This window comes from Zosterops lateralis (genome assembly GCF_965231275.1).
Source record: "Zosterops lateralis genome assembly, chromosome: 5".
NCBI lineage: Eukaryota > Metazoa > Chordata > Aves > Passeriformes > Zosteropidae > Zosterops > Zosterops lateralis.
In genome coordinates, this window is record NC_139766.1 from 48,772,042 (window position 1) to 48,787,808 (window position 15,767).

General features: G+C 45.3%; 1 protein-coding gene across 1 annotated transcript; it reads right to left on the minus strand.

The window, feature by feature from the left end:
- Positions 1-3,830: 3,830 nt before the first annotated feature.
- Positions 3,831-12,770, minus strand: LOC310909356 (E3 ubiquitin-protein ligase RNF4-like; the record flags this gene model as incomplete). The annotated part of the gene is made up of 7 exons (XM_083861084.1): positions 3,831-3,980; positions 8,945-9,014; positions 9,413-9,577; positions 10,051-10,154; positions 11,008-11,078; positions 11,819-11,960; positions 12,729-12,770. The coding sequence occupies 7 exons, from the start codon at positions 12,768-12,770 to the stop codon at positions 3,831-3,833; spliced, it is 744 nt and encodes a 247-aa protein (XP_083717210.1).
- Between the last annotated feature and the right edge of the window lie 2,997 nt (positions 12,771-15,767).

A 15,767-nucleotide genomic window follows, 5' to 3' on the forward strand; every position in this document is an offset into this window, starting at 1 on the left:
GAGCAGGAGTGCCCCTGGCAACCGGGGGCAACATTCCATGCCCAGGTAACGGGTGTCCGCTTGGCTCCCCCATGGAGTTCCAGAGCGCCTTGGAGGCACCTCAACCATCACCTGGTTCTGCTGCCCCCCGCCAGACCAGGGAGCTCAGGGCCTGTCCAGCCTGGCCTGGAACATTCCAGGGCATCCCCAGCTCCTCTGGCAGCCCGTCCCATGGTCTCACCACCCTCACAGTTCTTCCAAACATCTGACCCCAATCTCCCCCCCAAGTCTAGTCTAAACCCTTCCCCTTCCCCCAGGGCTCTGTGCCCCCTTTGGGCCGCAGCGAGGCCTCCCCGGGCCCTGCTCCTCCCCGGGCTGCACAGCCCCGGCTCTCCCAGCCCGGCTGCCCAGGACAGGACAGGACAGGACAGGACAGGACAGGACAGGGGCTCCAGGCCCCCACACATCCCCACGGCCTCCCCCGGCCCTGCTCCACGGGCACATCCTGCTGCTGCTGCTGGCACAGCTGGACACGGCTCTGCACATGGAGCCTGACGGGGCAGAGCAGGGGCAGAGCTGCCCCTCCCTGGAGCCGCCCTCAGCCCGAGGGCCCTGAGCCTCCCTGGAGCCTCCTGTGCCTAAAGAAACCCCAACAACCACCCCTCCCCAAAGCTAAAACTCATTTACACCCTTCCTGAACCATCCTCCTCCTCCTCCAGCTTTAGTAGTCTGTTCCTGGTTTAACTCTTCTGGCATTGTTCAACTTTTACCCTAATAAACAGCAATTAAAATAAAAACAAAGTTTGTTGGATTTTTTGCCCAAATGGTTGAAAGTCTAACACTTCAGATCTTTATTCCAAATCTCTGAAGTCTTGACATTTTCAGCTGCTCAACTACTCCTCCACCAGGATTTCCCAACAGGCTTGAGGAGGTTTGCTCTGCTCCCAGGGACAGCACCTTCCTCCTCAGGCCCTGCTCTGCTATCAAAAGTGACACAGCAGAAAAAGCAGAATTGATATTCCATTTTCCCTCTAGCCAGTCTGCCACGGGCCCTGTGTTCAGACGGATGGGCTGGGGCTCCTGAGAGCAGCAGGGAACCTGTCTCAGCCCTGCCAGATGCAGGGATGCTCCTCAGCCCCTGCTCCCGTTGGGTGCTCTGCACTCTGGGGACAATGGTGGGGACTGATCCAGTGCTGGGAGAGCACAAGGATATGCCCAGCCCATGCTCTACATGAGGAGGCTCATTTCTTACAAAACTTTCTCTGTTATTACAATTCATCCTTTTGGGTAGTTGACAACATGTTGAGTGTTGAAGAATGGGTGGCATTGACTTTTCCATTGTTTTGAAAAAACCTAAAGGAGATGTATGCTTCTATAAAAATGCTAAGATGCTAAAGCAATTCCAAATATACATTTAATATAGGAATAATTAGGTACCTTGTATGAGTCTCATAGCACTAATTATGAGAAATGAACAATGCAAATATGCTGTTTCTCTGGTCTGGGCTTCTAAGGCTCAAAAACACCCCAATTCCCCTATGCCTACAGATCAATGATGGAATGAGCTGAAAATGTGTTTTTCTGTCCGCTGACAACTATGCACCAAAGACCAAAACCAATACTTCAACTATTCACTTACCTTTTGCTAATCAATGCTTTCCAAGATCAATAGTTTTAAAAAGTTATATATATATATATATATAAATATATATACATTGAAAGTATTAATTGCCAACCCTAAATCAAAACTTTAACCGAAAATTGCAACAGCTGATGGTTTTGAGACACTAACATGGGTTTAAAATTATTATAAACTCAGTAGAGTGCCTTTTCATTGCAAGTTACTAAAGATCAAAATTACTTGACCAAAAATGGTTTCTTTAAATGCTCTTTTCATTAGTCAGAATACCTGGCATTGCATGTCACCTAGAAATACAGCTATTTAAAAAGACATTTCTGCTTACTGTCACTGCATCCACCAAGTAGCTAAAAGTCTAGCAATAATGAGAGACAGAAAACATCAGTTTCAATTTATGGCCATCCTGTAAGTAAATCATTTTATATATGTCTGTTAAAGGGTTATTTTTGAGTGATTTTGACAACTCAAGTAATTTTCATTAAAAATGAAAATCAAAAGATCACTTTTTCAGGCTAATACTAATCATTTCCTTGTTTGTTTTTTTTTTAAGATCAAGCACATAAAAATTAGGGGGTACAATGAACATTGTTTGTTATTACTACCTCTGTCTAAATATGGCAATACTAAGACATGTTATGACTGTGAAACAGATAAATAACACAAAAAAAAGACAAGAATGAAAAACCCAAATTAAGGATACATATACACACAGATGACCAACTTTCAAAGCACAGAGGACCTCAGTTCACTTTGGTTACCTGAATTTTCTATTTCATGGCACAATGAATTTACTGTTTACCTGAGATCTGCCTTTGCCTTTTCATTACTTTATGTAACAGAAGTCGTTTACTTTCTTATGTCCAGTTATTATATCTCTGGACAATTGCATTTCTCTTCAATGTAACTGAGGATTACACTGCTGTAATTGAAGGAACTGGAGCTACAACACAGCTGTACTGCTAACAGCTCAAAGTCAGGAACCAACGTCACACATTCAAAGGCACGTTCCTTCAAAAGCCTCCAGATCCTAATTCCAGTGAAACCTTACAACACTGAATGCAGCAGTTTGTTTATGTAGCAGTTCTTCTCAAAGAAAATGGCTTTCTTTGGATGTGTACACAACCTGCTACTCTTTCCATCTTCTGAGCAATGGAATCAGGACATTTTCACCAAAGTGTCCACCAGAGTCTGGCCTGAGAAATCAAATCCCTCACACCCCAAGCAGGGCCTGCTTCTTTTTCCCCGTACAACACACGCCGGCCACAAGAACTACAAAGATTATGGCTTTAGCACATTTCCCCCAAATCAATGACTCCAGTGTGATGGGAAGAATGAGCTTCTTGAGTGCTCAAACCAAGAGCCTTATGTTCTGGGTTGCAGTGTAAGATATACACAAAGTATTTATTCTATCACCATCTTCATGAACTGTTGAAACCAGGTGGGCTAGTGTTTTTCCAAGCCCCCTGCCTTTTCTGCTAATGGCCTTTGGAGTGTCTTCTGCTAATGGCCCATTAACGCCTTTGGGGTGTCTTCTGCTAATGGCCCATTAACGCCTTTGGGGTGTCTTCTGCTAATGGCCCATGAGTTACGGGTAACTCCCTCCAGGGGTTATCTCTGTTAATGGGCCATCAAGGACCCATTTCACACTTCTCATGCTATTGTGAGATGCTCTGCCCAGGGAGAGGAGCCAAGCATTCTCACCTGGATATAAGCTGGTATGTGAGACAGTGCAGGTAGCACTTACCCACTGGATTCCCAGAGGACCAGAGCTCCCAGACCTTTCTACAGGATCACTGCTTCAGGAAGAGAACTTCACCTGGACTGCTTCCACCATCCTGCTCAGGTTGTATTCTGACCTTGTCAATGATCCTTTGTGTTATTGCATTTATTTTATTTTTTTTTTACCTTTTTACCTTTCTTTTTTATTAAATTATATCTCTGACTTAGAGCCTATCACTCGTTTTGCTTTCAAACCACAACATCTTATTTCCACCTGTGAAACAGCATCTCTGTCTATCAGCAGAGTCCAGCACAGAAGAGCAGACAGACTGCATTTAAAACAATCAAAACTTTATTTAGAATTGAACTCAGCAAAAATGAAACTATATACAGGAAGAACTATATACAGGAAGAACTATATACATAAGGAAACAAGGCTCTATATCGCCTGTTTCCAAGATCCATCTAAATCTGTCCTGAGAAGCAGAAGCACTCATATATAAAGGGGAATATACAGATCTGGATCAAGTTGCTCCCTGCAGGTTGGGCATAGGGGAACAGTCTCCAAGGCAATAGGGAGGCACTCGCTGCAGAAGACATGGCCACACATGGTTGCCACCAGCTGTCGTCCATCTTGCATAATCTGGAAGACAGAAAAACACAACAGGTAGTGGGAGGAAAGAATTTGAGTTGGCTGCTCCATTGGCACCAGGCAAACGACACTTTAGAGCATCTGGAGTCAGAATAATGAGGGACCCACAGATGTGCCAGTGCCATCTTGGCAAGGGCTTCTCCCTCTACATTCCCCACCCAGAAGTGACTTGTGGAGCTTCCCAGCAAGGGCTGTGCTTCCAGCCAGCTGCCCACAGCATCCCACATCAGCCACCTGACTTGGGCAGCTCCCCTTCTGGCTTGCTCCTCCTCCCACAAAGCAGAAAGGATGACAACAGGTGGATCCTTACCTCTGAGTAAAAATCCATGCAAATTGGACACCTAATAACAACTCCTTGCTGTGCACTAGAGGGAACAGAACCAGAAGGAATGTGCAGCTGTTAATATCACCACACTAAAATCTTTATTGACACGTATAATCTCACATAGTCATGCAACTGCACTGACTAGCCATGACATATTTCCTTTGAAGAACCCTGCTGCCTTTAAGTCTCTGTTTGCTGCATTTAATGAGGATTTGGGGTCTCCCTGCCCTGAGGGATGGAGTGTCCTGCTTTTCACTAGGAGAAAGGTGCAGTCAGTCACCCTGCTCTGGGATTTGAAGTAACAGCAGTCTCTAGCACTGGCCAGTTTGTGTAGGGCAACTTTGACTTTCCAGCTCTCCTCTGGGAACTATTCACTCCAGAATATTCACTCCAGGAGCCAGTTCTAAACTACAGAGTAACATGGCTCTGGCAAGATCCAGTCCAGGGAAGAGCCTTTGGTCAATGTTAAATGCTGCAGCACTGAGCTCTTTCAGCCTTACCTAAACAGAGCAGTTACATTCAGTAGCTGAGGAGCTTGAGACTGAAGGAACAAATTATTCCTTTTTTATATTAACCTAGTGGTGGGATTTGTTCACCTACAGACTTAACAACCAAAACTTAAACATGTACAATGACACTGGCAAAATACACTATGGTTTAGAATAGCAGAAGCCCTTTAGGGGTCATATTTAAGACCTGACACCTCAAAGTTCCATACTCAAGTTCTCTCCTTCATTGCCTTTCCAAAAGTCTCAAAGTACACCAGCTTTATTAAAACCTGTGTTTTCCTCCCGTAGGCCAGAAAACCAGTTTAGAAATCTTATACCATAATTCTCATGTTCTCTGTCTTCCCTAGTGACACAGACACCTGGTTTAATTTAATCAGTCTAATGCATTGCATCTTTCTTATCGTGATGGAGTGCTCCTAGAGCAGGACTTTCCTGTTTCTCTGCAGAATGGGGATTTTACTGTGCAGGTAGCAAACTTGAAGTGCAAGATGTCCATCCCAGAAGCAAAGAAATCAGGGCTTGTGCCATCCAGCACTGGCCATAAAAGCATGACCTCCACAAGTGCCTGTGTGCAAGTCTCCCGGGGGAAGAAGGGCTCCAGCCCCAGGAGAACAGCAGCCAGCTGGCACCGTTCCAGCAGGGAATTTCTCCTGGAATTTGCCTGGCTGCAGCCTGCTGGCCCCATGATGCCAAGCCTCATGGATAACAATGGAAGTATTTCCATATCTAACCTTGGTTCTAGAGCTTGTCAGAAAAAGCAAATGCAATAGTGAGCTATGGCCTGTGACCAATCCCCCTTCCTTGCCACACCCCCACACTCATCTCTAAAATTCTGTACAGTTGTGTTCTCTCCACCTGCCTTGGGCTGCCTTTTACTCCCAAATGCAAATGGCATCATTTGATCATCATGCAACAGGGGAGGAGGAGGAAAATAAGTATAATGGGAAGGCTTCAAAGATAAACCAGGCACAGCTGTATAACTTCCTCCTACACAGAAAAGAAAAAAAGGCAGAAAATTCCGTGTCTGCTGGGGCACGAGCCATACGTACTCTGAACTCTGAGGGTCTTCCTGCTCTGGTCCCTCTTCTGCAGGGGCTGAGTCAGCCACAGGTGCATCATTAGCTCCTGATCCATTACCAGAGCCATCCACCTGTTCCTGGCGGCTCAGTGGGATATTTCTTCTTCCTTGTCCATACACTGCAATTTAATTTTCAGAAGTTAGATCTATTATTTTCCCCCTCAATAGAGCTATATTTGAAATTAGTTATGTAAATAGTCAGTAATGGTTCCTATTTAAAATGGACTCTCTTCAACTGGCATAAAAACAATCTTAAACAAACTACTTTCCCAAAGAGGAAGGCTGAACCCTTCCAGATATTGTGACTACTCAGCTACACATCAACACAGACTATTTGCTCTGTTCATTCTACACACAGCCAAAAGGACATCTGGCACAAATCCCAAGATAAGGAAGAAACTAAGAAACTCATCTGTCCTGATCAGATCAGCTCTGACTGGCAAAAACCTATTCCTGCAGGAGAAGATTGCAACCACCAAGTCATGGAGCAGCAACTCAAGAAACTCCCCAGCCCAAAAAAAAGAGAGACTGAGCAATGGACTGAGTGGACTAATTACAGTGAGAAGTGAAATCATTAACAATCATTAACCAATAGAAGACAAAACACTGCCTAATAAGATAATCATGTCACTTGCAACCAATTAATTCTATTTTCTTTCTTTGTTCAAATTTATAAATAATAAAAGTTTTGGTAGTGGGTGTGTCTGATTTGTCAAACACCACTGAACACCCAGACTTGTGCAACACGGAAATAAACAATCAATATCTCTCTCAAGTGTAAAAATATTGACCTGTTGTACCCCAGTAACAAATCCAATTTTTGTGGGCAACATATTGACCAAGTCACAGAGAGATCAATTTTTAAGGCCTGGTCTTTGACAGCCAAAGGGTCAAGAAATGCTGTTTGCTTTTCAACCCTCAGAAGCCACAGGCAACGATGACCTCTGCAACTCCGGTATCCACGTGACAATAATCAATCACTAATCCATTAAAATTGCAGAAAGAGTTACCAAATTAAACTACCTTCTGCATAAGTATTCAGCTACAACTCTTATTGCAGGGATTTTCCACTGTGACTGATAGAGGCCATCACCCACACATTGGATCCTTTCTCTAAGACTCTGGCCTGGGGCTTAGCCTTGTCCTTTGCCTTTTGCTAAAGGCAGTTTCAATCCCTGCTGCTCGAGTTTTTTGAAAAAGAATATCAAAAATAACTATTACATTTTAGATAAAAGTCGGTTACCAACTTTTGTTGGTGCAACATCTGCTTACCTTGATGAAGCTTCCATTGATGCACATGGGAAGGGAGAGAAAAGAAGATACAGTTAGATTTGGTGAGCCCCCCTGCGCCACATGCAAACCTCTGCTCAGAAAGCAGCTAAAGCAGGGGAGGTGAGGAAGTGTAGTTCATCACCCTCTAAGTTTGGGTAAGAGCATTCAAAGCAGTAGCACAAAGAGCTGCTGCCCCGAAAACAAAAATGGGGGTGCTGCTGATTCTGCTGTCATGGCTACAACAGGGTAAAAAGAGAGGCAGCTTAGGAACCACCTGAATGCCCACCTCCCTCCTCCCCTCTTCCTCTTCCATAGTTGGGGTTGACCTGCAGCTGTTTCTTTGCCTCCTTCTCCCCCAAACTGGCAAGTTCTGCTGTGATAACCCTAAACACTTCACGTTAGATGAACAGTGGGTGAAGAAAGGAAACCACAACAGAGATTTGGGAGTAAAGAATTCTATCAGTCAATGCTAGAACTACAGGGAACACACAGATCTGCCAGTGCCATCCTGGCAAGGACTTCTCCCTCTGCGGACACCACTAAGGAGGGACTTGGAGGGATGTGCAAGTTGGAGCTTCCCAGCAAGGGCTGTGCTTCCAGCCAGCTGTCCATACCATCCCACCTGAGACAACTGAGTTGTGCAGCTCTCCCTTTGTCTCCTCCCCTCCCACAAATCAGAAATGACAACAACATGTGGATCCTCACCTCTGCGTTGTCATCCTCCCAGTTTGGAGGACTAAGAACTCCTGCCCAATAACTAGAGGGAGCAGAACCAGAAGAACATTAAGCTATCAATTTAACAGAGCACAGAGGCTTACCAAGACATAGAATTGCAGAAATTGAAACAACCCCTTGTTCTGATTTAGCAACATCCGAACCCAGAAACACACTCAAGTGCAAGAGCTTTTATGTACTGCAAGCATTTCAGTGTATCACAATCCAAAAGTTAACTAACATTCAATAATGACTTCCTGACCGAGAGGAAATGTTACTCCTGGATTTACTAGTTTTTAAGAGGTTTTTTTTCCGCTACTTCTTTCCCTGACGGGCCACTGTGTTTCAAGTCACAATTCTCCAAACAGAATCAAGTAAAACCTAAAAACTGCCAAAAACCTGTATCTACTGTACATCACAAATTACACATTGGAAAGACTCTTTATCTGTCACATACAATTCAATCACTCTTGGTTCCTGTTGAAAGTTGCTCTCCAGTAGTTGGAATGAATTCTCTGCTGATCTGGAACCAAGTGGGTACTGCTGCCTCCCTTCCCAGTCCTGCAGTGGGGTAAAAATGGAGACAGATTAGGAATGGCTTGAAAGCCACCCTGTCCTGCTTCCCTGTTTCAGTCCCCTAAGTGAATTTGAGCTTGAACGTTTTCTTTCCCTCACTAGCCCTAAAACATTTCATGTTGGATAAACAGCTGCTGAGAAACAGAAACCCCAACCACAGGAATATGAGACAAAAACCTGCTGCTCTATTGGCAGCAGGCAAACAGAACTTGCAGTATGTGCAGTCTGTCACTCCATGCTAGAACTGCAAGGAACACACAGATCTGCCAGAGCCATCCTGTCAAAGGTTTCTCCCGCTACAGACACCAAGAAAGGACTTGGAGAAATATGCAAGTTGGAGCTTCCCAGCAAGGGCTGTGCTTCCAGCCAGCTGCCCATACCATCCCACCTGAGACAACTGAGTTGTGCAGCTTCCCCTTTGTCCCCTCCCCTCCCACAGAGCAGAAAGGATGAAAACATGTGATAAGAACATGATCCTCACATCTGTAATGTCATCCTGCCACGTCGGAGGACTCTCAAAACGGTCTGGCCATTCACTAGAGTCAACAGAACTAAAAGAACACGCAGATTAATTTCACAATGCACAGAGGGCTACCAAATCATAAAATTGCAGAAATTTAAACAACCCCTTATTCTAATTTAGAAACATCCCAGCCCAGAAACACAAGTCAATGCAAGAGCTTTTATGTATTACAAGCATTTCAGGGTGTCGCAATCCATGATGTAAGAAACGTTCCATAATGATTTCCTGAATGGAGAAGAAAGCTTTCTCCTGGATTTTGCTGGGTTTTAGAGTTTTTTCCCCATTAGTTCCCTTCCAGACAGGCCACTATAGTTCAAATCAGATTCCATTACACAGAATCAGGCAGAATCCAACAGTCAGGTAAAAACCTGTGTCTACAGCATATCAGAAAGGACACTTTGGAGAGAGACTTCATCTGCCACATACTCATCGTTATCTCTTGGTTCCTCTTCATTGTCACTCGCCCCAAGCTCAGCTGAATTCTCTTCCTCTCTGGAACCAAATGGGTACTGCTGGCTCTGCTCCTTGTCCTGCACCTCTGAGTCCTCACTGTCCCTAGCTGGAGTACTAGCAGGACCTGCTGGCCATGCACTAGAGGGAACAGAACCAGAGAGAACATGCAGCCATATGAATGTGGAGAAAAAATTTCACTGGGGACAGAGAGTTACCAACACGTAACATCTGTTCTGCTTAAGACACATCTCAGTCCAACACCACACTTATTCCCTGAGCTGCTTTGTACAACAAGCATTTCAGCATGTATCAAGCCATACTGTAAGAAATATTCAACCATGACTTCATGAAAAGAGGAGAGAAGAGAAGAGAAGAGAAGAGAAGAGAAGAGAAGAGAAGAGAAGAGAAGAGAAGAGAAGAGTTGAGTTTCAGTTCGATTTTGCTATGTGGTTTTTTTGATTCTTTTACTTATTTCTCTGCCAGACAGGCCACTGTTTTCCAAGAATGAAGTTTCAGCACAGACTTCAGAAGAACCCAGAAGCTTGGCAAAAACCTCCTTCCACCACATCTCTGAAATATGAGTTTTGACAGACACTTTCTCTCTCACATACCCATCATCTTCTCTTGCTTCCTCTTCATCGTCCCTTGCCAGTGGCTCGGCTGAATCCTCTGATCCTCTGAAAAGATGTGGCTGCTGCTGGCTCTGCTCCCTCTCCTGAAACAGGATAGAAATGGAGGCACTTAGGAACTACCTGAACACTCTACTTCCTGCTCCCCTGGTTCAGTTCCCCAGCTGGATTTGGGCTTTGAGCCATTTCTTTCCCTCTTTCTCCCTCAAACTGGCAAGTTCACCTGTGATAGCCTGAACATTACGTATTATATGAACAGCTACTGAAGAGAAAAAAACCCTCTATCCAAACCTGCTCCTGTGTTTGGTGCAAGTGGAGCAGGGTCATGCAACTTCTGTTGTAAAATTTGATGCCCTTGCTTTGCAAAGGTTCAGGAAAAACCCTGTCACGTTATAACTCCCATTCTATGTTTGCTGCATGTTTCTGTTTTGCACAGCAGCAGTGGCAACCCAAAGTTGAGCAGATACACTGCACTGTGGGCTGCATGAAACCATATTCTTTCAAAATAATAGGGGAAAATTTTTTTAAAAAAACTAAACAAATGTGACCCTTTTAAAGACTTCTTGGAATAAGAACCAGAATTAGTGTCTACTCCTGACAGCTGCAGTTGCATTTTACATCTCACTGGCAGGGCTACCTTAAACTGATGCTGCAGCTAAAACACTTCTTCCTTGGGAAGTCAAAGACTTCCAGTGCTCTCCTTTAAATCACTGAAGCAACAACCTCATTTAGGTTGTTCACCCACTCACTGCAAGTGCTTCTCAGGCACGCTGATGTGCTCAGGAGTGTGTTTGGGGCAGACTGGGAACTGTGTCTGAAGTGCTAAATCAGAGCCATCTTTCAACCTTTGAGGCCAGGCTACTTAGGAAGATTTCAGAAGACAGGCAAGAAAACTAATTTGACTGCAAGCTGGAGAGGAGTGTGCCAGTCACTGCTTACCACAGCAGACTCATCATCACTGATAATGATGACTTCAGGCTCAGAAGATTCGCCTGTGAGATCGATGACTTCTTCACCAGTTGGAAAAGAAAACATTAGAATCAAGGTGAGAGATTGCAGAGGAATGAAATGGGCTGCCAGTGTGGAACAGGCAGTGTGTTGGATTCCTGTGCCCTAGGTTTCTTTTTTTCAGGAATGTGACTAACATTTCACTCAAGCTTTGCCCTCACCAGTCCACAGGGAGCATTGCTAGCCCTGTCCTCAAAAGGGCAGCACAAGAGGAAGAGCAGCTGAGCTCCTCACAAGTTCTATTGGATGACAACAGTTTACAGGAGGTTCACATCAACAGATAAATCATCTCACATAGAGGAGTGTTTAGCACATAGGAGAAAAAACCAAACCACAATAACTACTAATTTTATAGTACCGTGCTCTAGATCCCTTCCTTGAAAGACGGGCCACAGCTGATGACAAGCTTTTCCTCATCTTTGTCCAGCTTGGGAGATCCCAAACTCAGCTTGCCACCTCCAGTGTGGCAGCTGCAGTGACTGCCAGCTCATCAGAACACCCTTTCAGGTGTTTGAGCAGCACTGGAGGACCTTTGCTGCACAGCTCATCTCCCACCAGAGGCCAATGGATCGAGCTCAGTAACAAACCACAACAGTTGTCAGAAGGCTTGTTGGTTGGGGATGCCACACCAGGAACCCCCTCCACCCCAAGGTTTCCCTTCCTCCCCAGTAAAGGGCCTAGCAACTGGCAAAAGCACGTGGCCAGCAGGTCATCACCCTCCAGCAGCAGTTTCTGTTCTTACCAGGCTCAAAAGCAGGTGCAGCACCTTGCTCAAGGTCTATTGGCTCTGTCTGCGAAGTTCCAGCAGCACTGGAGGGCAGCAGCCTGCTCCGTTTCCGAGCTGGTCTGGAATCAACGGCCCCTCCAGGGCGCTTTCGCTGACGCTGAGGGAGAACAAAGCCTGAGCATTTCCTGTGCCACCAATATTAACACCACCCTCATTTGTGCAACACCAAGGACAGCACACAAGGACACAGGAAACACTTCTGCAAAGGCTGGAATATGCATCCAATGGTGCTATGGGCCATTCCCACCTGAGCACATCACTGCAGGGTAAAGACAGCACCCCTGATCCCTGACAAGCCGCCTCTCCAAAAACGAGCCTGTCCCAATGGCTTGAAAATGAGAAGACCAATTCCCAATTCTATCAGGTTGCTGCTCATGCTGTAAGCATTTCTGAACTACTGATAATACCCACAGAAATTCAAAACCTTCAGCATTCCTGAACGTCAAGTTAAATGAAATTTTCAAGGGTCTCTGTTCCTATGCATTTGCTACAAACTCTTGAAATCCTTTCTAGAAGTCCCCTGGAAAGCCCTTCAAGAATCAGATTTGCATTGAGTAGCAAAGTACTTACTGAGCTCATGGTGTTTTGTGATCAAAAACCACCGGTAAAGTAAGTGGGACAAACACCAAAAAAGGAATGTCAGGGATGGGATCAATCCCTTTGGTTCCTTCAGGTAGCCCACGGCAGATTTGTCGGAGTGACAGAAAACTGCTCTTCCAAACCTATCAGAAAAGTGGAGGGGAGATTATCTATTTGGGATGCCAGATTTCTTGAACACCCCCATGCCCTAAGACTGCCATTCCCGGGTCTCCAGTTCCTGTCCAAAGTTCGAGGGGAAGTCCATGCCTTTGGCACTTGAGCCCACCTGCAGCCCATCCTGCAGCCCACCAGGAGCCTTTTCAAGCATAGTCTGCACCCACCTGCACAGTCAGTCCAGAGTTTGGCTGGCAAGTCTCAGCAAATGGCTCTCTGTTCCCACCCGGGATGGAGAAGACGGATGCTCCGCGTCTGCTGCGCAGCACAGAATCCGCCAACTGGCTCAACAGACTCCGTGCCAACAGAGCCCTGGGAGCAGGAGTGCCCCTGGCAACCGGGGGCAACATTCCATGCCCAGGTAACGGGTGTCCGCTTGGCTCCCCCATGGAGTTCCAGAGCGCCTTGGAGGCACCTCAACCATCACCTGGTTCTGCTGCCCCCGCCAGACCAGGGAGCTCAGGGCCTGTCCAGCCTGGCCTGGAACATTCCAGGGCATCCCCAGCTCCTCTGGCAGCCCGTCCCATGGTCTCACCACCCTCACAGTTCTTCCAAACATCTGACCCCAATCTCCCCCCCAAGTCTAGTCTAAACCCTTCCCCTTCCCCCAGGGCTCTGTGCCCCCTTTGGGCCGCAGCGAGGCCTCCCCGGGCCCTGCTCCTCCCCGGGCTGCACAGCCCCGGCTCTCCCAGCCCGGCTGCCCAGGACAGGACAGGACAGGACAGGACAGGACAGGACAGGGGCTCCAGGCCCCCACACATCCCCACGGCCTCCCCCGGCCCTGCTCCACGGGCACATCCTGCTGCTGCTGCTGGCACAGCTGGACACGGCTCTGCACATGGAGCCTGACGGGGCAGAGCAGGGGCAGAGCTGCCCCTCCCTGGAGCCGCCCTCAGCCCGAGGGCCCTGAGCCTCCCTGGAGCCTCCTGTGCCTAAAGAAACCCCAACAACCACCCCTCCCCAAAGCTAAAACTCATTTACACCCCTCCTTAACCATACTCCTCCTCCAGCTTTATTAGTCTGCTGCTGGTTTAACTCCTCTGGCAGTGTTCAACTTTTACCCTAATAAACAGCAATTAAAATAAAAACAAAGTTTGTTGGATTTTTTGCCCAAATGGTTGAAAGTCTAACACTTCAGATCTTTATTCCAAATCTCTGAAGTCTTGACATTTTCAGCTGCTCAACTACTCCTCCACCAGGATTTCCCAACAGGCTTGAGGAGGTTTGCTCTGCTCCCAGGGACAGCACCTTCCTCCTCAGGCCCTGCTCTGCTATCAAAAGTGACACAGCAGAAAAAGCAGAATTGATATTCCATTTTCCCTCTAGCCAGTCTGCCACGGGCCCTGTGTTCAGACGGATGGGCTGGGGCTCCTGAGAGCAGCAGGGAACCTGTCTCAGCCCTGCCAGATGCAGGGATGCTCCTCAGCCCCTGCTCCCGTTGGGTGCTCTGCACTCTGGGGACAATGGTGGGGACTGATCCAGTGCTGGGAGAGCACAAGGATATGCCCAGCCCATGCTCTACATGAGGAGGCTCATTTCTTACAAAACTTTCTCTGTTATTACAATTCATCCTTTTGGGTAATTGACAACATGTTGAGTGTTGAAGAACAGGTGGCATTGACTTTTGCATTGGTTTGAAAAAACCTAAAGGAGATGTAAGCTTCTATAAAAATGCTAAGATGCTAAAGCAATTCCAAATATACATGTAATATAGGAATAATTAGGTACCTTGTGTGAGTCTCATAGCACTAATTATGAGAAATGAACAATGCAAATATGCTGTTTCTCTGGTCTGGCCTTCTAAAGCTCAAAACCACCCCAATTCTCCTATGCCTACAGATCAGTGATGGAATGAGCTGAAAATGTGCTTTTCTGTCCGCTGACAACTCTGCATCAAGACTAAAACCAATACTTCAACTATTCACTTATCTTATGCTAATCAATGCTTTCCAAGATAAATATGTTTTTAAAAATTATATATATATATGTATATTTATATATATATATACATTGAAAGTATTAATTGCTAACCCTAAATCTAAAATTTAACAGAAAATTGCCACAGCTGATGGTTTTGAGCCACTAACATCAGTTTAAAACTATTATAAATTCAGTGGAGTGCCTTTTCCTTGCAAGGTACTGAAGATTAAAATTACTTGATGAAAAATGGTTTCTTTAAAAGCTCTTTTCATTATTCAGAATACCTGGCATTGCATGTCACCCTGGAATACAGCTATTTAAAAAGACATTTCTGGTTACTGTCACTGCATCCACCAAGTAGCTAAAAGTCTAGCAATAATGAGAAACAGAAAACATCAGTTTGAATTTATGGCCATCCTGTAAGTAAATCATTTTATATATGTCTGTTAAAGGGTTATTTTTGAGTGATTTTGACAACTCAAGTAATTTTCATTAAAAATGAAAATCAAAAGATCACTTTTTCAGGCTAATACTAATCATTTCCTTGTTTGTTTTTTTTTAAGATCAAGCACATAAAAATTAGGGGGTACAATGAACATTGTTTGTTATTACTACCTCTGCCTAAATATGGCAATACTAAGACATCTGGAAATATGACTGTGAAGCAGATAAATAACACAAAAAAAAGACAAGAATGAAAAACCCAAATTAAGGATACATATACACACAGATGACCAACTTTCAAAGCACAGAGGACCTCAGTTCAGTTTGGTTACCTGAATTTTCTATTTCATGGCACAATGAATTTACTGTTAACCAGAGATCTGCCTTTGCCTTTTCATTACTTTTATGTAACAGAAGTCGTTTACTTTCTTATGTCCAGTTATTATATCTCTGGACAATTGCATTTCTCTTCAATGCAACTTAGGATTACACTGCTGTAATTGAAGGAACTGGAGCTACAACACAGCTGTACTGCTAACAGCTCAAAGTCAGGAACCAACGTCACACATTCAAAGGCACGTTCCTTCAAAAGCCTCCAGATTCTAATTCCAGTGAAACCTTACAACACTGAATGCAGCAGTTTGTTTATGTAGCAGTTCTTCTCAAAGAAAATGGCTTTCTTTGGATGTGTGCACAACCTGCTACTCTTTCCATCTTCTGAGCAATGGAATCAGGACATTTTCACCAAAGGGTCCACCAGAGTCTGGCCTGAGAAATCAAATCCCTC